At 43.0% G+C, this 26,696-nt stretch overlaps 1 protein-coding gene across 11 annotated transcripts in view; it reads left to right on the plus strand.

Moving 5' to 3' along the window:
• Positions 1 to 26,696, plus strand: part of tenm3 (teneurin transmembrane protein 3) — an 822,859-nt gene that overhangs the window by 513,323 nt on the left and 282,840 nt on the right. For all 11 annotated transcript variants that reach the window (XM_061988364.1, XM_061988365.1, XM_061988363.1 and 8 more), the window contains 2 exons: positions 13,644 to 13,817; positions 17,648 to 17,712. In XM_061988364.1, the coding sequence (XP_061844348.1) occupies positions 13,644 to 13,817; positions 17,648 to 17,712 (239 nt within the window). The remainder of the gene's footprint in view (positions 1 to 13,643; positions 13,818 to 17,647; positions 17,713 to 26,696) is intronic.

Raw genomic sequence — 26,696 nt, forward strand, 5'->3', positions numbered from 1 at the left:
TTTTCTTTTAGTATAATCTCACTGTATAGTTTTTTTTTTATAACATTGTATTTTGACTAAGTGTATTAAAACATTGGACCTAAATTCATGCATAAAATTTAAAAATAGTGATTTTAAATTTAGTTTACTGTGAAAATCTGTAATGTGTTTATCATTAACCAGGAAATAGGCGCACAAAGAATCCAATAGTGGTACACTCAGTTTCGAAGTAAAAGAAGAATGATTCTCTGGTTTCCTGTTACACAATTTTATTTCTCGTTACGGGTAATCTAAAAAGATACCGTGTTATCCGGACTATAAGACGCACTTAATATCATTTTTTCCCTCAAAACTCGACAGTGCGCCACCTAACCTGGTGCGCCTAATGTAAGGAATAAGTTTGGTTGAGCTTACCCACCTCAAAGCTATTTCATTCGCTACATGGTGTAATAATAAGTGTGACCAGTCGATGGCAGTCAAACATAAGAGATAAGTGTAGCCTGCACTATGATGGGTCTCAAGTACACCAACATTTTATATGTTCCATTGAAAATATAAAACATTACACACAGCTCTTAAAAATCTATCAAAATGTTTTAGTACGACTTTGGTAAGCTATGAAGCTGCACCGCTTGATGGATTGTACTGTGCTTCAACATAGGAGTATTATTATGCTGTGTGTATAAGGTAAGACATATTATCTGGCGTTTTGTTTTGCAATATTATGCAAAAGCAACTTTTCTTACCCTCTGGTACCTGCTGATGTGTTTGTATTTTGGATTTGGGTACATTATAAGGCGCACTGTCGATTTTTGAGAAAATTAAAGGATTTTAAGTGCGCCTTATAGTCAGAAAAATACGGTTCTTTATCTGAGGAGGGAGGACTATTCAGAATGGAGGAGTTAAAGGAAAGCACAAGTGCTGATAGAACATCACATCATTTGGCATGTTATATGTTGGCCCTAGTGTGTGAATGTGAGTGTGAATGTTGTCTGTCTATCTGTGTTGGCCCTGTGATGAGGTGGCGACTTGTCCAGGGTGTACCCCGCCTTCCGCCCGATTGTAGCTGAGATAGGCTCCAGCGCCCCCCGCGACCCCGAAAGGAATAAGCAGTAGCAAATGGATGAATGGATGGATGTTACCATTTGAAAGGTTAAGCAATAGTGCTACAGGCTCCAGGGATGGCGCTACACCAGGGCTCAGGGGTGCTGAAGCCCCGTCGGAAATCTGTTTAGCTCCAGTTGAGCTAAACAGGAATGGGATTGTGCTGGAAAATCTTAATTTCTCCTCGGGGATTAATAAAGTATTTCTGATTCTGATTCTGATTTCCTTAACCTATCACTGGGCAAAGTCAATCGTTCTGTGACCAAATATGCAACCGGTCCATCTTTCCAAGCGTCTCTGTGGCCTAAAGGCCTAATATTAATTTTACTATCATTACTTTCTTAAGTTATTATCTTGTGATCTGAAATAATATTGCCAATGCTTACCGTATTTTTCGTAGTATAAGTCGCACCAGAGTATAAGTCGCACCTGCCGAAAATGCATAATAAAGAAGGAAAAAAACATATATAAGTTGCACTGGAGCCCGGCCAAACTATGAAAAAAACTGCGACTTATAGTACGAAAAATACGGTAGTTGTCCGTTTTCATTAATTAAGCATATGGATTAAGCGTATTTTGGATGTATTGTCTGGTTATTTGTAGGCACCTTTGCATGTAAAACATTATTCCCATTGTTTCTTGTGCTAGGCTTAGCTATTTTCTTGAATATTCTTTGGTCAAATTTAGTTAAAACTACTTTCATATTGAACGTGCTTGTGCCGTGTATCATCACTGATTGTATTGAAAAAATGAGAACTGAAGTAATGAAAATCAATTATTTTCTTAGCCCCTTCCGAGCACAAATCGGTCAAGCCCCCCAGAGATAAAATCCTGGAAGGCTCTCACAAAGCCTGCCATGATTATTGGTAGCAAACACAGAAAGTGCTTTGGTCGCTGCTGTTGACAGAAGTACTGTAGTGTTGGTTGCTATGCGCTCTGTGGAATCAATGCATCGAGGGAAGACGTCACTGCTTAAAATGATCAAAAATAATAAATATCAAATGTTATCTTGAATGTGCCTGTTACTACATTACGTATTTACTTACAGCACGTATATAAAATGGTGTTGGATATAGAGTTTTATAGGCGGAATAGATCCTATTACCTGCATCCTATTACCTGCATTCTTTAAGACACGCCACTGTAACACCGCATTCACCGCTAATACTCATACTTGCCAACCCTCCCGATTTTCCCGGGAGACTCCCGAATTTCAGTGCCCCTCCCGAAAATCTCCCGGGGCAACCATTCTCACGAATTTCTCCCGATTACCACCCAGACAACAATATTGGGGGCTTGCCTTAAAGGCACTGCTTTAGCGTCCTCTACAACAGTGGTCCCCAACCTCCGGGCCGTGGCCCGGTACTGGTCCGTGAATAGATTGGTACCGGGCCGCTCAAGAAATTTAAAAAAATAAAATAAAATAAAAATATTTTTAATTTTTTATTAAATCAACATAAAAACACAAGATACACTTACAATTAGTGCACCAACCCAAAAAACTTCCTTCCCCCATTTACACTCATTCACACTCATTCACACAAAAGGGTTGTTTCTTTCTGTTATTAATATTTTTGGTTCCTACATTATATATCAATATATATCAATGCAGTCTGCAGGGATGCAGTCCGTAAGCACGCATGGTTGTATTTCTTAATGACTAAAAAAAAAAAAAAATAACCCCCCCCCCCGGTCCGTGGGACACATTTTCAAGCGTTGACCGGTCCGCAGTTACAAAAAGGTTGGGGACCACTGCTCTACAACATGTCGTCACGTCTGCTTTTCCTCCATACAAACAGCGTGCCGGCCCAGTCACATAATATATGCGGCTTCTACATATACATGAGTGAATGCAAGCATACTTGATCAACAGCCATACAGGTCACACTGAGGGAGACCGTATAAACAACTTTAACACTGTTACAAATATGCGCCACACTGTGAAACCACACCAAACAAGAATGACAAACACATTTCGGGAGAACATCCGTACCGTAACACAACGTAAACACAACAGAACAATGTTCAATATTCAATGCAAAACTTGTTTGGGTCCCTATTAAAAGGTTAATTTGTTCAACCTTGGCCCGCAGCTTTGTTCAGTTTTAAATTTTGGCCCACTCTGTATTTGAGTTTGACACCCCTGCTTTAAGATGTCAATAAACTTCTCAATCAATCAATCAATCAATTGTTAGAACGTACAGAAAAGGGGAAGACGTGTTTTCTTATGATGGACAACCTTTTAAAAAAAGTGCAGTTTTCCTTTACTCAACACATGTTCAACAGGAGCTTCTGTCAGCCACAAGACATGCCTGCCATTCCACTACTTATGTTTTATTGTGCACTCCATGGGCGAACTCAGGGTATCCGCGGGGTCTTAAAAAGTCTAAAAAAAAGTCTTAAATGCAATGATTTGAATTTAAGGCCTTAAAATGTCTAAAATTCTCCTAAAATCTCAAAAAAGGTCTTAAATAGAATTTTGAAGTCTTAAAAATCTATTGACGTTACTTTTATTTAAAACATGCATAATCTTCAGTCTCGCTTTGAAATGTTTTTTTCTTGAAGTCTTTTGTGTCATAATCCGTTACCCGGATCATGGCATGATTTATGTGGGTTATGTTTCTGCTTTAGTCTGTTTCCTGGGTGCACACTCTTTCCCTGTTTATTCTTGGTTTCCATGGGCACTGATTCTCCTCACCTGTCTTAGTTTTGGCAATTAGTGTTTCCACCAGGTGTTTTGGCTAATCACTCCCCTTTATAGTTTCCTGTCACCCAGCAGTAAGTGCTGGGTCAATGTTTGCTCTATGCAACATTTACGTTTCCCCTGGTTCTCTCCTCATAGTAAGTTTGTGCACGCTAGCATTCCTTGTTTATCACCCTTGGTGACATTTTGGTTTTTTTTGTTTAGCTCTACGCTTGCTAGCGTCGTCTGTTTTGTATTTTTGTCCTGCCTTTTATTTATTAAATATACTTAAAATCTTACCTGCACTCCACTCCTGCTTGTCTCCTGCCTTGGAAGGAACACGACAACCACAACCATGCCCCGAAGACGTAACAGATTGACCCAGCCAGACGAAGTGTTCCTGTCCAACAAAGACAAGCAAAACATCCTCCTGGAGCTCAGAGCGGACACACAGCCATGGGAAGACGAGGACGAAGCCGAGCTGTCCGAGGAAGACCTTGCGGCCGACGCCATGGTAGCATGGGGGCAGCTTATGGCGAAGTTGTCGGAAGCAGAGACCCGCTTCCTCCCCCACTCTCAAGCCACCCGGACGTCGTCCACCCCACCTGGTACGCGAAAGCTCCGGCAACAGGCCAGCTCAGCGCAGGCGCAGAAGGGGTATAACACGGACACTTTGCCCTCAACATTGTCTGCCAGGCTCTTCCCGTGCGGCTTCTCCTCCCCTCAGACACCACCTGCTGGCAACTGTCCGGAAAGGCGCCAGCGGCGCACACGCACAAAGCCAGCTTCCAGGCTTCCTAGAGCCCACCCACCCGTGCCCTCTGCTCCCGCCGAACTCTCACAAGCGCTTCCCCCACCAGCTCCATCGAGCATCTGGAATCTGCTTCCTGAGGGGGGGGGCAGTGCTGGTAGCGTGTCAGCGGGACAAGCAGACCTCATTCCACTGAGGATGCTGCCTGCCTCTCCTCCAGCGGGGGCGCTGTCTGCTTCGGCCCTACCTCCTGCTCCAGCACTGCAAAGCACACAAGACCCCGCAGAGACCAACCAAGTAAAATGGGCATTGCACCAACAGGACAAACAACTTGGACAACAAGAGGAACAGTTTGGCATTCTTGGGGCTTGCGTCAACGCCATAGCGGAACGCCAAGACGCCCGCCTTGGTGCTTTGGAGAGACAGATGGGAAGTATACTCTCCGCACTGCAGGTGATGATTCCCCCTACGGCCAACACAGCAGTCCAGCTCAGACATCCACCACCCGCAGATACTCCGTTGCCTGATCCGCCTCTGGCTCCGCCCACGCCGACAGACGACCCGCCTGCTCCGCCTCTGGCTCCGCCCACTCCGACAGACGACCCGCCTGCTCCGCCTCTGGCTCCGCCCACGCCGACAGACGAGCCGCCTGCTCCGCCTCTGGCTCCGCCCACGCCGACAGACGAGCCGCCTGCTCCGCCTCTGGCTCCGCCCACGCCGACAGACAAGCCGCCTGCTCCGCCCACGCCGACAGACGAGCCGCCTGCTCCGCCTCTGGCTCCGCCCACGCCGACAGACGAGCCGCCTGCTCCGCCCACGCCGACAGACGAGCCGCCTACTCCGCCTCTGGCTCCGCCCACGCCGACAGACGAGCCGCCTGCTCCGCCTCTGGCTCCGCCCACGCCGACGGCGCCTCCTGCTTCCATGGCGACGGCGCCTCCTGCTTCCATGGCGACGGCGCCTCCTGCTTCCACGGCGACGGCGCCTCCTGCTTCCACGGCGACGGCGCCTCCTGCTTCCACGGCGACGGCGCCTCCTGCTTCCACGGCGACGGCGCCTCCTGCTTCCACGGCGACGGCGCCTCCTGTTTCCACGGCGACGACGCTTCCTGTTTCCACGGCGACGACGCTTCCTGTTACCACGGCGACGACGCCTCCCGCGCCTGCCTCGCCTACGACGTACCCACCTCGTGTCCGGCGGGCCGCAGCACGGCGCCGCCCACCTCCTCTTGTCCGGCGGGCCGCACCACGGCGCCGCCCACCTCCTCGTGTCCGGCGGGCCGCACCTCGGCGCCGCCCACCTCCTCTTGTCCGGCGGGCCGCACCACGGCGCCGCCCACCTTGTCGTTTCTGGACTTTTCATGGACGCTTTTGGCGCCAACAGCAGCGACGCCCCAGACTTTGGTACAGGACTCAAAGACTGCTGAGGTTCTGGCGCCAGTCTCGTCCGCCTCCTCAACGGCCACAGACATGGCCGTTCCGAGGTCGCCCGCCTCGACGATTGCGGCGACAATCTACCCGCCGCCGCCACCTGACTTGTCCCCGGTGGCTTCGGGGACACATGGCCTGGCGGCCCACCACCAAGTCCTCCCTCCACCCTCCCGTGACTTTTGACTTTCTGGGGTTTTTTTTGTAGGGGAGGGGATTCTTGTTTGGGACGTCTGGGATCCGTCCCTTAAGGGGGGGGTTATGTCATAATCCGTTACCCGGATCATGGCATGATTTATGTGGGTTATGTTTCTGCTTTAGTCTGTTTCCTGGGTGCACACTCTTTCCCTGTTTATTCTTGGTTTCCATGGGCACTGATTCTCCTCACCTGTCTTAGTTTTGGCAATTAGTGTTTCCACCAGGTGTTTTGGCTAATCACTCCCCTTTATAGTTTCCTGTCACCCAGCAGTAAGTGCTGGGTCAATGTTTGCTCTATGCAACATTTACGTTTCCCCTGGTTCTCTCCTCATAGTAAGTTTGTGCACGCTAGCATTCCTTGTTTATCACCCTTGGTGACATTTTGGTTTTTTTGTTTAGCTCCACGCTTGCTAGCGTCCTCTGTTTTGTATTTTTGTCCTGCCTTTTATTTATTAAATATACTTAAAATCTTACCTGCACTCCACTCCTGCTTGTCTCCTGCCTTGGAAGGAACACGACAACCACAACCATGCCCCGAAGACGTAACATTTTGTACTTTTTTGCCTGTATCGGTGTGAAATGGGTCTCAAAATGTATTCATTATGGTCTTAAAAAAGTCTTAAAAAGTCTTAAATTTGGCTTGTTGAAACTTGCAGAGACCCTGGAACTGGTCATCAGGAGTATTGGGAGTTTTCCCAGTGGGCCGATCAATAATGAGCCAACGGCTGTTTATCTATTTTTTATTTTTATATTTTGGTGCGCCTTGGCTTGGTAACTACGATAACTCTCCCGGTACGGCCCGGGAACATGACTCTGCAGATACGTGAGACATGCTTGAGACCAAAGATAGCTTTTAAAATGTCAAATTATAACAAACTTATTCCCAACCTTCACATGCTTTGTCATCATTATGGGGTATCAGGCCTGTTTGCAGGCATCGATGATCAGGGCTCTCCTGTCTTCTCTGTCGTCCGCTCTATGTATGAGTGCTATATTGTTGATATTTCCGATAAAATGTCTTAGGCTGTTGATATATGTTGCTCGTTGTCGACCTGGAGCTTTCTTTCCTACTAGTTTTCCTGTTAACATCAGTTTTTCTTAGCTGTCTTTTCTAACGATATGTCCGAGGAATTTCAGTTTAGTCCCCCGTCGGAGAGAGTTTCAATTCCCACCTCAGGGAGAACTTTGCACATGTCACGAGGGAGGCACTGGACATTGAGTTCGAGTGGACCATGTTCCGTACCTTTATTGTCGAGGTGGCTGATTTGATGCCTGCCATGGCGGTAATTCCAGAATGCCGTCAAGCTGAAGAAAGAGTCCTATTAGGTCCTTTTGGCTCATGGGACTCCACAGGCAGCGGACAGGTACCGACGGGCCAAGCGGCGTGTGACTTCGGCCGTCGCGAAGGCAAAAATTCGGACATGGGAGGAGTTCGAGAAGCCATGGAAAATGACTTCAGGAAGGCTTTGAAGTGATTCTGGACCACCCTCCTCCGCCTCAGGAGGTGGAAGCAGTGCACTGTCAACACCGTGTATGGTGGGGATGGTGTGCTGCTGACCTTGACTCAGGATGTTGTAGCTCGGTGGAGGGAATACTTCGAAGGCCTCCACAATCCCACCTACCTGTCTTCCTATGAGGAAGCAGTGCCTGGGGAATCTGTGGTGGGCTTTCCTATTTCTGGGGCTGAGGTTGCCCATGTAGTTAAAAAGCTCCTCGGTGGCAAGGCCCCAGGCCCGGAGTTCGTTAAAGCTCTGGATGCTGTGGGGCTGTTTTGGTTAACAAGACTCTGCAACATTGCGTGGACATCGGGGTAGTATCTCTGGATTTGCAGACCGTTGTGGTAGTTCCTCTCTTTAAGAAGGGATGTGTTCTGACTATCGTGGGATCACACTCCTCAGCCATCCCGGTAAGGTCTATTCAGGTGTACTCGAGAGGAGGCTACACCAGATAGTCAAACCTTGGATTCAGGAGGAGCTGTGTAGTTTTCATACTGGTCGTGGAACTGTTGACCAGCTCTAGACTCTTGGCAGGCTCCTTGAGGGTGCATGGGAATTTGCCCAGCCAGTCTACTTGTGCTTTGTGGACTTGGAGAAGGCATTCGACCGTGTCTCTCCTGTGGGAAGTGCTCAGAGAGTATGGGGTATCAGACTGTCTGACTGTAGCGGTCCGCTCCTTATATAATCGGTGTCAGAGCTTAGTCCGCATTGCCGGCAGTAAGTGGGACCCGTTTTCAGTGAGGGTTGGGCTGCCCTTTGTCACAAATTCTGTTCATAACTTTTATGGACAGAATTTCTAGGCGTCGTCAGGGTGTTGAGGGGTCCCAATTTGTTGGCTGCGTCTCTGCTTTTTGCAGATGATGTGGTCCTGGTTCATCTGGCCAGGATCTTCAGCCTTCAGTGGATCGGTTTGCAGCCGAGTGTGAAGCAACTGGGATGAGAATCAGCACCTCCAAGTCCGAGTCCATGGTTCTTGCCTGGAAAAGGGTGGAGTACTATCTCCGGGTTGGGCAGGAGATCTTGCGCCAGGTGGAGGAGTTCAAGTACCTCTGAGTCTTGTTCATGAGTGAGGGAAGAGTGGATCGTTGGAGTGTCTTCATTAATGTAGAAGGAAGGAGAAAGAAGGAGCTGAGCCGGAAGACAAAGCTCTTAATTTACTGGTCGATCTACGTTATCATCCTCACCTATGGTCATGAACTTTGGGTTATGACCGAAAGGACAAAATCACCGGTACAAGCGACTGAAATTAGTTTCCTTTCTCGGGTGGCTCTCCCTCAGAGATAGGGTGAGAAGCTCTGTCATTCGGGAAGAGCTCAAAGTAAAGCTGCTGCTCCTCCACATCGAGAGGAGCCAGATTAGGTGCTTCGGGCATTTGGTCAGGATGTCCCCTGGACGCCTCCCTAGGGAGGTATTTAGGGCACGTCCGACTGGCAGGAGGCCACGGGGAAGACCCAGGACACGTTGGAGAGACTATGTCTCCCGGCTGCCCTGGAAACGCCTCGGAATCCCCTGGGAGGATCTGTACGAGGTGGCTGGGGAGAGGCAAGTCTGGGCTTCTCTACTTCGGCTGCTGCCCCCACGACCCGACCTGGATGGATGGAATGTGGATACTAATCAAATTACTTTTTTGGGAAAAGAGACTTTAAGTAATTACTTTGTGTGTGCTGTTTTGTCCCAAACTCTAGTTAATGTGATCTCGGGAGGAAAAAAAACAGCAAGTGGTGGAACCTTATACAGAAGACTAGAAGGCTATTTATCATCCTACTGCCATCTGACGTTCCATCAAGTGGAAAAATGCCATTCTATTATACCCTGATGATTTTGGTCGCCCTGACCCATCACATTCCACTGACTACTTTCATTATTTTGTATACAGACAGTCAGCAGGGTGGAAAAATGGTCTGAACTGTGTGTAATGTTTCGGTTCTAGGTTAGATTCCATGAAGAGACGTAAACAAGGTCGGCAAAAAATAAGATGTTTTAATGTCTTCGCCCACGAAGAAGGCAAAAGTTCAGAGAAAATAGAAAACAGTGGGACTTGCAGGTATCTTGGAACTAAAGGTGACACAATAAATGCAACGTGCACAAACAATTTACTTTAAAATGAAGGCTTGGATAAAATAAAAAGTCAGGAGGAGCGGCACAACTCGAATGGTAGGAGGGTGGTAAAAAGTTTGCATGACTGACCACAAAACCAGGGATAGTAACATTAGACCGTGATATCTGCTACTGGAGGAGGACAAGGAAAGAATGCAGCCCTGGAAGTTCTAGCTGTGCAATGGATATGCATGGAAAGAGGAAAAGGAACAGTCTGGTGTCTCATTGCTTAAAAACCTCAATAACCGGAGAGCAACTGCAAGTGTGTCTCCTTCCTCCACCCCACACCACAAATATAATAATCTAAGGTGGAAATACAAAAAGACAACCAGTAGAGGGCACAATAATAATATACACCTCGGGCTCTATTCTCCCATGTGCTTAAGTGAAAAAAGCTGTGCAACCTCACAGATTTTGGAAGCCCGGCATTCTCCCCCTTGAAGACCTTCCTCCAAGATGCGCGCTTTGGGTGGCGCAACCCTTAAATGTGGGCGTCCCCTGTCAAATCTGATGTTCTCCCATCGACTAAAGTGATTTGCTTCCAATGTGCTCATGAGGCTACAATAGGTCCAGCGCCTCTGAAAGGCGAAACATGTACCGTATTTTTTGGACTATAAGGCGCACTTAAAATCCTTTCATTTTCTCAAAAATCGACAGTGTGCCTTATAACCCGGTGCGCCTAATGAACGGAATAAATATGGTTGTGCTTACCGACCTCTAAGCTATTTTATTTGGTACATGGTGTAATGATAAGTGTGACCAGTAGATGGCAGTCTCTCATACAAGATACGTGTAAACTGCAATATGACGCCAGTAAACAACACCAACAGTTTAAATGTTCCATTGAAAATAAAGAACATTACACACGGCACTCAAAAATCGGTCAAAATGTTTTAGTATGACTTTGAAGCCGCACCGCTTGAGGGTTTGTCGGCCCATGACGGCTACCGTAGTCAGATATACAAGTATTACTATGGTGTGTGTGTAAGGACCGCAAAATGGCACCTATATTATCTGGCGTTTTGTTTCCCAATATTATGCAAAACCAACTTTACTTACCTTCTGGTACCTGCTGATGTGTATTTGAGATCTGCATAAGTCCTGAAAATTTGAAGATGATCTGTAAAACATAATCTATGCTACATTTTGAGCAAAGAACCACCAGTACATGTTATGTAGACCACAAGGAAGTGTTTTACATTTAGAAAAAAAATCATAATATGACCCCTTTAATGCGCCCTATAATCCGGGGTGCCTTTGTATCAAAATGACCTGAATAGACCCGCTCATCGGCAGTGCGCCTTATAATCCGGTGCGCCTTATGGTCCCGAAAATACGGTTTATTGCACTTGAAGTTTTGATGCAGTGTACACCACACGTATTAAAATGATAAAAGAAACACGAAAATGGCTTTGGCTTTGCATAGTAGAGTTTTAACTTGCACTAACAGATGTAGCGACAAACTGTAGTTACTGACAGTGGTTTTCTGAAGTGTTCCTGAGCCCATGTGGTTATATCCTTTACACACTGATGTCGCTTTTTGATGCAGTACCGCCTGAGGGATCGAAGGTCACGGGCATTCAATGTTGGTTTTCGGCCTTTCTCCAGATTCTCTGAACCTTTTGATGATATTACGGACCGTAGATGGTGAAATCCCTAAATTCCTTTCAATAGCTCGTTGAGAAATATTGTTCTTAAAACTTTTGGACAATTTGTTCACGCATTTCTTCACAAAGTGGTGACCCTCGCCCCATCCTTGTTTGTGAATGACTGAGCATTTCATGGAAGCTGCTTTTATACCCAATCATGGCACCCACCTGTTCCCAATTGGCCTGTTCACCTGTGGGATGTTCCAAAAAAGTGTTTGATGAGCATTCCTCAACTTTATCAGTCTTTTTTGCCACTCGTGCCAGCTTTTTTGAAACATGTTGCAGGCATCAAATTCTAAATGAGCTAATATTTGCAAAAAATAACAAAGTTTACTAGTTCGAACGTTAAGTATCTTGTCTTTGCAGTCTATTCAATTGAATATAGGTTGAAAAGGATTTGCAAATCATTGTATTCTGTTTTTATTTGCCATTTACACAACGTGCCAACTTCACTGGTTTTGGGTTTTGTATTTCAGGGAGGAGTTTGGTTGCACTGGTCCTTAAATCGGACTGCTGAAATTCATAAAATGTGACTAGAAACACTTGGTGTATTTCTATCAGTGCATGGAGCTTTGTTTTCAGGCGTTTTCTTCACGTTTCAGCTAAAAATCACAAGTGCTGCCAACAAATTCCTCGCATTCCTCTCTCTCTTGTCACAACCCGCCTCGAGGCAGGTATTAATTGCGGGGCCCTCGTTATAATCGGTTCTAATTGTTAATCACACAGCCTTGTTAGAGAGTCGTCTAATTGTAATTGCAGATGCTCATTAGCTAAAGCTGTGCCATTAATTAGACATTGCGACCCGGGCAATTACTGTACATGTTTTTGCAGTGATTTTCATCTCTGTGGTTCTTCTTAAATTCTACCTTCAAAGGGAAATACAACTTTTGGACAGATTGTCACGGATATATATATTGTTATACCAATTAAATCTAAGTCAAATCCCCATTAATCCATGGGCATTTCATTTTTTTCAAATGACTGACTCAGTTAAAACTGCAATTGTTTCCAAATGTTTACTGCTGCAGACTCAAGTAATGAAGGACAATTGAGTTAAAGTTAAAGTACCAATCATTGTCACACAGACACTAGGTGTGGTGAAATTATTCTCTGCATTTGACCCATCACCCTTGATCACCCCCTGGGAGGTGAGGGGAGCAGTGAGCAGCAGCAGTGGCCGCGCCCGGGAATCATTTTTGGTGATTTAACCCCCAATTCCAACCCTTGATGCTGAGTGTCAAGCAGGGAGGTAATGGGTCCCATTTATTTAATCTTTGGTATGACTCGGCCGGGGTTTGAACTCACAGCCTACCGATCTCAGGGCGGACACTCTAACCACTACATAATGTATGTGGTATAGTGCAGTATTTTCCAAACATTTTTGAGCCAAGGCACAGTTATAGCGTTGAAAAAATCCGGAGGCATCAGAAATCATTAAAAAACAAAACTCAGTTGACAGTAAAAAGTCGTTGTCGCAATTGTTGGATATGACTTTAAACCATAACCAAGCATGCATCACTATAGCTCTTGTCTCAAAGTAGGTGTACTGTCACCACCTGTCACATCACGCCCTGACTTATTTTGAGTTTTTCGGTGTTTTCCTGTGTAGTGTTTTAGTTCTTGTCTTGCACTCCTATGTTAGTGTCTTTTTCACTTGTTTTGGTATTTTCCTGTAGCAGTTTCATGTCTTCCTTTGAGCGATAGTTCCCGCATCTGCTTTGTTTTTAGCAATCAAGACTATTTCAGTTGTTTTTACCCTTCTTTGTGGGGACATTGTTGATTGCCACGTCATGTTCGGATGTATTTTGTGGACGCCGTCTTTGCTCCACAGTAAGTCTTTGCTGTCGTCCAGCATTCTGTTTTTGTTTACTTTGCAGCCAGTTCAGTTTTATTTTCGTTCTGCATAGCCTTCCCTAAGCTTCAATGTCTTTTCTTAGGTGCACTCACCTTTTGTTTATTTTTGGTTTAAGCATTATACACCTTTTTACCTGCATGCTGCCTCCCGCTGTTTCCAACATCTACAAAGCAATTGGCTACCTGCTGCCACCTACTGATATGGAAGAGTATTACACGGTTACTCTGCCAAGCTCAAGACAGCACAGACACTTAACAACACATCATTTGCAGACTATAATTACTGGTTTGCAAAAAATGTTTTAACCCAAATAGGTGAAATGAGATAAGACTGTATCTCACGGCACAGTGGTTGAAAAACACTGGTATAGAGTACCTGATTGTTCCTCTCTTCTTTGTCTGCAGGCACTTTCTTTTTAAGACAGGAACTGGTACCACCCCTCTCTTCTCCACAGCAACGCCCGGCTACACGATGGCGACGGGCTCAGTGTACTCTCCTCCTACCAGACCGTTGCCAAGAAACACCTTGTCCCGCTCTGCCTTCAAGTTTAAGAAATCCTCCAAGTACTGCTCATGGAGGTAAGGATGCATCAAGCGACGTGAAACATAAACAGTCTCCGGTGGTTTAATGTGGTCCTTGAAGTCTCTTTGGTCTTGCCGACGGTGAAATAGAGGTTTGACTGTTTCTGAGGGTTCTTCTATCCACATAATGACTTTAAAGTACATCATTTATGTACTTTATGAACAAAAAACCTATCTATGGTAGTCAGAATGCTTTCTGGTTGCCAAAGCATCAAATACTTATTTCACTTAATCTTAACACAAATTCATGTATAATCCTTATTAAATGTTGTTTTTTAGGCTTTTTTTTTTACATTAATTCCTATATGGAGTGAAATATCCTACTTTTGCATAAGCTTCCCCTTTAAATCCAAAGTGTCAAAGTCAAATGAGCTATGGCCCCCGGGATGATATTTGATTAGTATTAGAACTGGCCCACAGGCCACAGCCGCCTGCTGCTGTTTGGCACGCACCAATACTCCATCAGTGTTGGCGCTAGGGATTTTCAAACTGGCCATCAAGTCATACAAATGGGGTCCCACTTTTTTGGAAGCATTTTGAAAACACATTTTAAATGTATGCATCATCCTGTTGTATCTCACATTCTATATTTTTGGAAAAAGGTTGTCATAAACGTTACTTACCCTATTTTTCGGACTATAAGTCGCAGTTTTTTTCATAGTTTGGCCGGGGGTGCGACTTATACTCTGGAGCGACTTATGTGTGAAATTATTAACACATTACCGTAAAATATCAAATAATATTATTTAGCTCATTCACGTAAGAGACCAGACGTATAAGATTTCATGGGATTCAGCGATTAGGAGTGACAGATTGTTTGGTAAACGTATAGCATGTTCTATATGTTATAGTTATTTGAATGACTCTTACCATAATATGTTACGTTAACATACCAGGCACGTTCTCAGTTGGTTATTTATGCCTCATATAACGTACACTTATTCAGCCTGTTGTTCACTATTGTTTATTTATTTTAAATTGCCTTTCAAATGTCTATTCTTGGTGTTGGGTTTTATCAAATAAATTTCCCCCAAAAATGCGACTTGTACTCCAGTGCGACTTATATGTTTTTTCCCTTCTGTATTATGCATTTTCGGCAGGTTCGACTTATACTTCGAAAAATACGGTAATTCATTTAAAAAAATAATACAAAATAAAACACATTTTTATGCATTTGTAAATGTATTCAGTTATAAACATTCATTCACTTTTTTCCTTCCTTCATGGATCTAAACCAGTGGTTCCTAACCTTGTTGGAGGTACCGAACTCCACCAGTTTCATTTGCGCATTCACCAAACCCTTCTTTAGTGGAAAAAAAAATAAAAAATTCTTAATATAATCTTAATTTATAAATATTAATCATGAAATGATGTTATTATATTAAAGAAATACTAATAAATATATATTTTACAAACAGAAAGTTACAGGAATGTACACATGTCCCATGTTTACATCTCATTGTGCAACATGTGAATGTTTTAGTGGGAACTAAATGCGATATCTGAAAGGGGTGCAAATTATTTCCAAAGCAGGAACCCCACCCAGACATACAATACTAGTGCACAGCTCATGAAAAACAATATATTTTGTTATTGTTATTGTACGTGGGCCAAAACACTTATATTAGAAAATGATCTAATGGAAATGACTGCTGTCTTTTGATTATAATAATAAAACATGTAACGTGTTATTTAGTCAGGTTTGGGACAGGTGTGCTGCTGGTGTGACCACAGTGCATGTGCACGTCTGACGTCTCTCACATGTGCTCCACTGAATGCTCAAGGAGTTTTTACGTTTGCTCACGCATATGGAAAATTAGAGGGAACATTGTTTGGGGGTATCCATAATACGTCGATAGGGAGAATTTTTTATTTACATGATGAGTCGGGTGTGTCTTGACCTCCACGGCGGAGGGTCCGCCGAACCCCTGAGGCCGACTCACCGAACCCCTAGGGTTCGATCGAACCCAGGTTAAGAACCACTGATCTAAACTTTACCGCTGCTGTTTTGTTTTTTTCTATATTTTTATTGTAATATTTTCAGAATGTGTTTGTTCTATTTTTGGCCAAAGTAAGACAAAGAAAACACTTTGAAGCTGTCTTTTTTTTTTTTTTTTTAATGCCATGATTTTAATAGTCCGGCACAGATTTTCCTCCATGCAGCCCCTGAGCTCAAATGAGTTTGACACCCCTGCTATAAATGAATAAATACTTAGTTTTCCCACTGTAAGTCAGTGAAGAACCACATTTTTTGCAACTTAAAGTACCAGTAGAGTGGAAAAACAAGTTGCCTCCATATTGAAGCTCTTCTCATATGTATCTCATTTATGACACCAAAAGACTTCCAAAGTTTGGAAATAAATAGATATGATCAAAATAGTATCAATCTTACGGAGATTCCCAAGAGATGAGAAAGCAAGTCACGTGATCGCGTGATGTGGCGCTAGGAACCAAAGATCCCTTCCTCATCGACAACAATGCTAATCAAGCAGACTTTGTGAGAGCCAACAATTACTTTGGGAAACAAATATGATCCAGGACCTTATATTATTGAGTCCCAACACAAAGAGGATGAGCAATGAGGTTTAGAAGCCGACTGTTAGCCGAATGCTGCTTTATTGTGACACTCGCATCCTAACTAACCATTATAAACCATAGTAAAACAAACGGGTAATATAGGCATATAAGTCAACTTGTTTTTCCACTTTACTGCTACTTTAAACTTCCATCAAGGCTGTGAAACCCTGGTATCTTAGTCAGTCTAGATCAGTGTTTTTCAACCTTTTTTGAGCCAAGGCACATTTTTTGCGTTGAAAAAATCCGAAGGCACACCACCGGCAGAAATCATTAAAAAATGAAACTCAGTTGACAGTAAAGAGTCGTTGTCGCAATTGTTGGATACGACTTTAAAGCATAACCAAGCATGCATCACTATAGCTCTTGTCTCAAAGTAGGTGTACTGTCGCGACCTGTCACATCACGCCCTGACTTATTTTGAGCTTTTTGCAGTTTTCCAGTGTGTAGTGTTTTAGTTCTTGTCTTGCGCTCCTATTTTGGTGGCTTTTTCTCTTTTTTTGTTATTTTCCTGTAGCAGTTTCATGTTTTCCTTTGAGCGATATTTCCCTCAACTACTTTGTTTTAGCAATCAAGAATATTTCAGTTGTTTTCATCCTTCTTTGTGGGGACATTGTTGACTGTCATGTCATGTTCGGATGTACTTTGTGGACGCCGTCTTTGCTCCACAGTAAGTCTTTGCTGTCATCCAGCATTCTGTTTTTGTTTACTTTGTAGCCAGTTCAGTTTTAGTTTCGTTCTGCATAGCCTTCTCTAAGCTTCAATGCCTTTTCTTAGGGGCACTCACCTTTTGTTTATTTTTGGTTTAAGCATTAGACACTTTTTTTTTACCTGCACACTGCCTCCCGCCGTTTCTGACATCTACAAAGCAATTAGCTACCGGCTGCCACCTACTGATATGGAAGAGTATTAAACGGTTACTCTGCCGAGCTCTAGACAGCACAGACACTCAACAACAACACATCATTTGCAGACTATGATTACTGGTTTGCAAAAAATATATTTAACCCAAATAGGTGAAATTAGATAATCTCCCACGACACACCAGACTGTATCTCACGTGGCACAGGGGTTGAAAAACACTGGTCTAGATCTTAGTAATACAAAAAACTGCATTCTGACAGCTATTTTGAAGTACACATTGGTATGACATGCAAGCTGATGTTATTTCACTCATTAGAATTACTTAAAAAAAAAAAAAAAACACAAGTCAACCAAAACCTAAAGTAGAAATATGAATGTTTCTGTTTCAGGTGTACAGCCCTCAGTGCAGTAGGATTGTCTTTACTGCTGTCTGTCCTGCTGTGTTACTGCATTGGTAAGTCCGTCACATCTCTCGCACCCCTGTCTCAGCTTTATACTTTTCCTCACCTTTATTTTCATCCTTTATGAATTAAATATGTTACCTTTCTTGATACGGGATTTGTTTCACTGTGGTATCAGCCCATCAGATAAGCAGTCTTTTTTTCTTTCTCCGGGCCTCAGTCTTAGTCGTTCGTGATTTGGCTGTTAACTCAGGCATGGTTGGAGGAAATTCTCCTCCAACTGTTTTTACTAGTAGAGCATGAATCGATGGCAGAAAATGTAATTTAGTTCAAACATTTTAGGGTATAAGAACAGAATTAGAAGTCTTCGAGCTGCTCTTTGTCTGATCCCTGGATCAGATCAGACCAGGGATCAGATCAGATCGCCCGGAAAAGGGTGGAGTGCCATCTCCGGGTTGGGGAGGAGACCCTGTCCCAAGTGGAAGAGTTCAAGTACCTCGGAGTCTTGTTCATGAGTAAGGGAAGAGTGGATCGTGAGATCGACAGGCGGATCGGTGCGGCGTCTTCAGTAATGCGGACGCTGTATCGATCCGTTGTGGTGAAGAAGTAGCTGAGCCGGAAGGCAAAGCTCTCAATTTATCGGTCGATCTACGTTCCCATCCTCACCTATAGTCATGAGCTTTGGGTTATGACCGAAAGGACAAGATCACGGGTACAAGCGGCCCAAATGAGTTTCCTCCGCCGGGTGGCGGGTCTCTCCCTTAGAGATAGGGTGAGAAGCTCTGTCATCCGGGAGGAGCTCAAAGTAAAGCCGCTGCTCCTCCACATCGAGAGGAGCCAGATGAGGTGGTTCGGGCATCTGGTCAGGATGCCACCCAACACCTCCCTAGAGAGGTGTTTAGGGCATGTCCGACCGGTAGGAGGCCACGGGGAAGACCCAGGACACGTTGGGAAGACTATGTCTAACGCCTCGGGATCCCCCGGGAAGAGCTGGACAAAGTGGCTGGGGAGAGGGAAGTCTGAGCTTCCCTGCTTAGGCTGCTGCCCCCATGACCCGACCTTTGATAAGCGGAAGAAAATGGATGGATGGATGGAGAACAGAATTAGCCCCTAAGAAAGGAGCATTCAGAGAAAACTTGTTGAACCGTGGTTTATTTGTGTTGCATAACTGTAAAAAAAAATGACCGTTAAAAACTACGGCAAGCAATTGTTAAATAGCAACAGTAAAAGACCATAAAATCAAAAATAGTTTATCACAGTAGTAAATGCAGTGGATTCCTGCAAACCAATAAACAGTAGATAGTAGGGTTGTACGGTATACCGGTATTCGTATAGTACCGCGATACTAATGAATCTTCTTTGCAATTACTGATAGTTTGTTGTTCACGTCCTATGTTCAAATGTTACCGTTTTCTAATAGCGAGATAAAATCATTTAGAATGTTGTTAAATTCTGCAGTAACGAAAAAAGGGGGAAATGTTGTGTTAAGTGTTAACGGGGTTCAGCAGCCCGCGGCTCTGGAGCCGCATGCGAATCTTCAGCGCCGCTCTAGTGGCTCCCTGGAGCATTTTTTAAAAAAGGATTGGAAATGGAAAAAGATGGGGGGAAAAAATATGTTTTTGTTTTAGTATGTTTTTTGTTTGAGGACAAACATGACACAAAACTTCCCAATTGTTAGAACTACCACTGTTTAATATGTTTGTGTGTATGCTTCACTGATGAGACTATTTGGTGGACATCGTTTTGTCCTACTAATTTCGACGGTTCTAGAACTCACCATAGTATGGACTGTGACGTAACAGTTTGTTTACATGTAAAATCTTTCACTCATTGGTCTCATTGTGTCCACCAAACGTTTTATACTGTGCGTGAATGCACAAATGTGCACTTTGTTGATGTTATTGACTTGCTGGAGTGCTAATCAGGCATATTTGGTCACTGCATGACTGCAAGCTAATCGATGCTAACATGCTATTTAGGCTAGCTGTAAGTACATATAGCAGCATTATGCCTCATTTGTAGGTATATTTGAGCTCATTTAATTTCCTTTACTTTTATCCTCTTTGTATATAATTTAGTTGTGCATGTCTCATGACACGTTATCTTGGCTGCATTTCAGATAGGTGTTTGTGTGCCATGTTGTTCCAGACCACAGCAAACATTACCTAGCTTGCCAAAGATTGTAATAAATCTATTAAAAGAAGACAGCCCGCCCTTTCCTTTAACTTGGACACACACATCTATACCTTTGGCCATTAAAAGCCGGTAATTTCCAGGAGTTATCTCACCTTCTGAGTAGCCTCTGATTTACTAATGGTTTCTAAAGTTGTAAAAATGTGTAGAATAAATATAAAATTTCAACATTTCTGTCAACAAAGATTTGCTTCAGCCTGCGACACATAGTCATTTTGATAGTAGGCTATTATAGCTAAAATAGACACTTACGTCATGTGTTGCCTTCATTATAAGACGTTTCATTTTTTGCGGCTCCAGACAGATTAGTTTTTTGCATTTTTGGTCCAATATGGCTCTTTCAACGTTCTGGGTTGCCGACCCCGGACCTAGGTAAATAAACAATAAATAACAATAATACTATATTAATAGAACAGATTAAAAAAATATTAAAATATTGGCATAAAGCAATAGGAAATACATGTAATTAGAATAAATGATACATATTAATTTAGATAAAGTAAATAAATTAAAAATCTGGAGTAAAAAATTTGCAAATGTATTATGTTTAAACAATGCAGGATATTGAATAATAATGGATCAATTCAGGACTTGGACATTAGACAGTGCGGTTCTTTGTCTTTTATGTCCATGTTAGACATACGACATAGGTTTTTACCATAGCTATTAATCATTGTGTTATGTCACAAAAGCATCACAGAGACACACACATGCACACTGCTCCTGTCGATTAGATAGCTCTCTCCCATGACCCTTAGCTCCTGTGCACACCAGGGGGTGTTCTGGGTATCGGACTGGCACAGCATGGCTCTAATTTAATGAGGCAGCGAGGTGTGTTAGCAGAATCCGTGTGTTTGCGTTTGGTGTGTGGCAGCGGCAGGGATTTCTCTCACAAAATATCCCCATGTTGCATCAATAATTGGTCCTTGACTCTCACTTTAATCTGCGTACTGTGAGGAGTCCAGTTCACGGTTTCTCAAAGCTTCTTCCAGTCAACAGAAACGGGTGACTGTTTCTCATGGTTGCAGTTAATGTTATCAACTTGTTCTTAGATATAAGAAGCCTCGTCACACGCTCACTATCAAACTCAAAACATACATAATTGCAGCTTTGTGATTCCCTTCTGTCCCCTGGTACTCTGTGTGTGTTCTAGGCATAATTAAGAGGGGAAGCTCTGTCCTTGGTAATATAATAATATTAGTCTAATCATTTTAGGACAATTGACAATGGCTTTGTATGCCGTTACATGATACTTTGGTGTAACGATAGGCCATAATCAATATTTGGTATGTCTTGTACCTCAGTTTTAAAAGGGAACTGCACTTTTTGGGGAATTTTTCACAATCATTATGAAAGGTAGGATTTCTTTTTAATGCATTCTAAGTATTAAATAAATTTGATCAAAAGTTTGCTTACAATGGAGCATATGGGAGCCGTTCACTTCTGCTCACTGCAGACTGTAAGGGAGGGGTGGAACAAGTGCCAGTTCCAAATCCTAAATGGCTGTCAGTGTCCCAACTTGTCAGATTATACAAACCCGTTTGCATATGAGTTGGGAAATTGTGTTAGATGTAAATATAAGCGGAATACAATGATTTGCAAATCAACAAAAAAAACAAAGACAACAAACAAAGACAACATATTTGATGTTCAAACTGATAAACATTTTTTTTTTTGCAAATAATCATTAACTTTAGAATTTGATGCCATCAACACGTGACAAAGAAGTTGGGAAAGGTGGCAATAAATACTGATAAAGTTGAGGAATGCTCATCAAACACTTATTTAGAACATCCCACAGGTGAACAGGCAAATTGGGAACAGGTGGGTGTCATGATTGGGTATAAAAGTACATTCCATGAAATGCTCAGTCATTCACAAACAAGGATGGGGCGAGGGTCACCACTTTGTCAACAAATGCGTGAGCAAGTTGTTGAACAGTTTAAGAAAAACCTTTCTCAACCAGCTATTGCAAGAAATTTAGGAATTTCACCATCTACGGTTCGTAATATCATCAAAGGGTTCAGAGAATATGGAGAAATCACTGCACGTAAGCAGGCCTGTGAACTTCGATCCCTCAGGTTTACTGCATCAACAAGCGACATCAGTGTGTAAAGGATGTCACCACATGGGCTCAGGAACACTTCAGAAACCCACTGTCAGTAACTACAGTTGGTTGCTACATCTTTAAGTGCAAGTTAAAACTCTCCTATGCAAGGCGAAAACCGTTTAACAACAACACCCAGAAACGCCGTCGGCTTCGCTGGGCCTGAGCTCATCTAAGATGGACTGATACAAAGTGGAAAAGTGTTCTGTGGTCTGACGAGTACACATTTCAAATTGTTTTTGGAAACTGTGGATGTCGTGTCCTACGGACCAAAGAGGAAAAGAACCATACAGATTGTTATAGGCGCAAAGTTGAAAAGCCAGCATCTGTGATGGTATGGGGGTGTATTAGTGCCCAAGACAAACTTACACATCTGTGAAGGCGCCATTAATGCTGAAAGGTACATACAGGTTTTGGAGCAACATATGTTGCCATCCAAGCAACGTTACCATGGACGCCCCTGCTTATTTCAGCAAGACAATGCCAAGCCACGTGTTACATCAACGTGGCTTCATAGTAAAAGAGTTGTTGGTACTAGACTGGCCTGCCTGTAGTCCAGACCTGTCTCCCATTGAAAATGTGTGGCGCATTATGAAGCCTAAAATACCACAACGGAGACCCCCGGACTGTTGAACAACTTAAGCTGTACATCAAGCAAGGATGGGAAATAATTCCACCTGAGAAGCTTAAAAAATGGGTCTCCTCAGTTCCCAAACGTTTACCGAGTGTTGTTAAAAGGAAAGGCCATGTAACACAGTGGTGAACATGCCCTTTCCCAACTACTTTGTCACGTGTTGCAGCCATGAAATTATAAGTTAATTATTATTTGAAAAAAAAAAGTTTAAGAGTTTGAACATCTAATATCTTGTCTTTGTAGTGCATTCAGTTGAATATGGGTTGAAAAGGATTTGCAAATCATTGTATTCTGTTTATATTTACATCTAACACCATTTCCCAACTCATATGGAAACGGGGTTTTTATCTTCAGCCATCTACTTTGTATGTGAGATGCATGATTTATGATTGACAACAAACTTACAGGGAGCAGGGAAGCGAGGAAACAGCGGATCAGTCGATGATGTAAACATCGGCAAACAGGAAGTGATCACGGCGCCGCTATAAATAGTTTGTCAGCGTTAGCGCTTATAATATTAATATCACTAATACTTGGTTAATATCCAAGTCAAGAAATGTAAATGGAGTATTGTTGGCGCTTTTTGAATGGTTACTTATCGGATTTTATGGGCGGATTAGTGGCGCTCCTATTGACACCGCTGTAAGCAGACTTTTTGGATCTCGAAATAATCATTCACACGTTCATTTCGTCTTGTATTGACTATTGCAATTCTCTTTTTACTCTTTTCAACAAGTCAACGCTAAAGAGACTTCAGACGTTACAAAATGCATCTGCCAGACTTTTGACTGGTGCAACCAGAACAGCCCATATCACCCCCGTTTTATCCAGTCTTCATTGGCTTCCAGTTAATTTCCGCATTGCATGGAGGGGCCCCTCAGTACATCACTGACTTGCTACGCCCCTACTCTTCAGGGCGCAGCCTCCGGTCTTCAGGCCAGGGTCTACTAAATATCCCAAAAACTTGTTTTAAAACCTGTGGAGACCTGGCATTCCAGGCTATAGCTCCCAGACTCTGGAACAACTTGCACCAGTCCCTCTGTGCTCTTGACTGTGTTGACACTTTTAAGAAACATTTGAAATGTTCTCTTTTTAGTAAAGCTTTTAGTTTAATGCACGTTTTAACTATAATTTTTAATACACATTGTATCCTTTTTATGTTGTTGCCCCTGTTATTTTAATTTAATTGTTGTTTTGCTTCACCTATGTTTTGTACAGCACTTTGTGATTGTATCTGTGAAAAGCCCTTTATAAATAAAATGTACTTACTTTCTTTTATTTACGTTTATTAGGGACCGAGTCCCTAATAGTTCTAGCGTTTTATTATTATACTGCCGCTTCATTGAGCTGTAATTTGACCCCCTTAACATGCTTCAAAACTCACCAAATTGGACACACACATCAGGACTGGCGAAAATTGCGATCTAATCAAAAAACCAAACCCCAAAACTCAAAATTGCGCTCTAGCGCCCCCTAGGAGGAAAACACAGACAAAACTGCCTGTAACTCCCAGTAGGAATGTCATAGAGACATTCCTAAAAACCTCTATGTAGGTCTCACTTAGACCTATATTTCATACACTGACAACGCCCAGCAAAAATCAACAGGAAGTTTGCAATTCCCCATTCAAAACAAAAGTTGTGTAAAAACAGTCACCTTTTTTCAAACATTATCTCCTCTGAGCGCGTTTGTCGTGTTGGCTTCAAATTAGCACAGGAGAGAGATTGAACCCTTCTGATTAAAAGTTGATGAAAGAGTTTTAATCACTGCTCTGGTTTGGATTTTATGAGCCATCAAAGTCGGTCCCGTCCATCGCTGTTTGCAGCTTTGATTTAATATTTGTAATTCATAAAAAAAAAAAGAAAACACGTGTGCCAGCTTTTTTGAAACATGTTGCAGGCATCAAATTCCAAATGAGCTAATCTATTCAAAAAATAACAAAGTTTACCAGTTCGAACGTTAAATATCTTGTCTTTGTATTATATTAAATTTAATATAGGTTGGAAAGGATTTGCAAATCATTGTATTTTGTTTTTATTTAAGAATTTACACAACGTGCCAACTTCACTGGTTTTGGGGTTTGTAATAATAAGTCCAGTGTACAATGAGATACTTCACACTCAATGTCGAACTGTGGTTCTCAATTTAAGTACCACCCCAAGAAACACCTGGCTCTCCAAATACCACTATCATGACCGACGATAACGTGCAGTAGCGTGCAGGCCTAGATGTTCATTAAAAAGGAGGTAGAGGTTTTATTTAACATCTATATTTACTATTTTTGTCCAGTGTAACAATACACACAGTTTAAACAGTAACACTGTGTTTGGACATTTAATTAAGTGATTATTTGGCGTAATACTAAATGGAGTTTGCGTACCACTGCAAAAATACACCTTATAATGATGAGTTACCATAGGAATGATAGCATATCCACTTGAAAATGTACAATGGAACACAGTTTCTGCCCTCTTAAGGCACTCACGCATTTAACATAAATGTAGTCACTTCAAGATGAGGGCCAGATTGTTCTTCAGACAGATGAACTTTTCAGCTGTCAGTCTGCTCCTCCTTCCACGGATAATAATGGAGGCTGTGCTGAAGAGCCTCTCGCTCTCGACACTTGTTGAAGACGCGCTCAGACATTTAGTTGCTGTGACTGAGGGGGTCTGGAATCATTGATTTTCCAATACAGAATGACATTTATTTCCTGATAGTCTGATCCACACATCTGACACACACACACACACACACACACACACACACACACACACACACACACCTACCTATGTGTGTTTGTAAGTGCAGGCCACTTTCTTCAATGATTGCTTCTGAATGTTATCAGCAATACAAGTTGTTTGTCATTGTTAGTCAAAATAACAAGTTAATAAGTTAGAAACGCCTATATCATATAATGCCGTAATTCGAAACACTGGTGGTGAACAGTTTTATTTCTTATTTTATTAATGCAAATATTATTACTCCAAATTAATAATGCAAAAAATGTAGACAAATATTTGTTTATTTTAACTACTAAAAATACACATTGACATTATAAAGTGTGTTTTATCCAATTACTTGATTAATCGATCAAAATACTCAATGAATTCATAAATATGTACACTATATTGCCAAAAGTATTTGGCCGCCTGCCTTGACTCACATATGAACTTGAAGTGCCATCCCATTCCTAACCCATAGGGTTCGATATGATGTCGGTCCACCTTTTGCAGCTATTACAGCTTCAACTCTTCTGGGAAGGCTGTCCACAAGGTTGCGGAGTGTGTTTATAGGAATTTTCCACCATTCTTCCAAAAGCGCATTGGTGAGGTCACACACTGACGTTGGTTGAGAAGGCCTGGTGGTGTTCTATGGGGTTCAGGTCAGGACTCTGTGCAAGCCAGTCAAGTTAATCCACACCAGTATCTGTCATCCATGTCTTTATGGATCTTGCTTTGTGCACTGGTGCACAGTCATGTTGGAAGAGGAAGAGGCCCGCTCCAGACTGTTCCCACAAGGTTGGGAGCATGGAATTGTCCAAAATGTTTTGGTACCCTGGAGCATTCAAAGTTCCTTTCACTGGAAGTAAGGGGCCAAGCCCAACTCCTGAAAAACAACCCCACAACATAATTCCTCTTCCACCAAATTTCACACTCGGCACAATGCAGTCTGAAATGTAGCGTTCTCCTGGCAACCTCCAAACCCAGCCTTGTCCATCAGATTGCCGGATGGAAAAGCGTGATTCATCACTCCAGAGAAGGCGTCTCCACTGCTCTAGAGTCCAGTCGCGACGTGCTTTACACCACTGCATCCGATGCTTTGCATTGGACTTGGTGATGTATGGCTTAGATGCAGCTGCCCGGCCATGGAAACCCATTCTATGAAGCTCTCTGCATACTGTACGTGGGCTAATTGGAAGGTCACATGAAGTTTGGAGCTATGTAGCAACTGACTGTGCAGAAAGTCTTTGCACTTCGCGCATCAGCATCCGCTGACCCCTCTCTGTCAGTTTACGTGGCCTACCACTTGGTGGCTAAGTTGCTGTTGTTCCCAAACTCTTCCATTTTCTTATAATAAAGTTGACAGTTGAATTTGGAACATTT

This window comes from Nerophis lumbriciformis, linkage group LG27, assembly GCF_033978685.3.
Source record: "Nerophis lumbriciformis linkage group LG27, RoL_Nlum_v2.1, whole genome shotgun sequence".
NCBI classification, from domain to species: Eukaryota; Metazoa; Chordata; class Actinopteri; order Syngnathiformes; family Syngnathidae; genus Nerophis; species Nerophis lumbriciformis.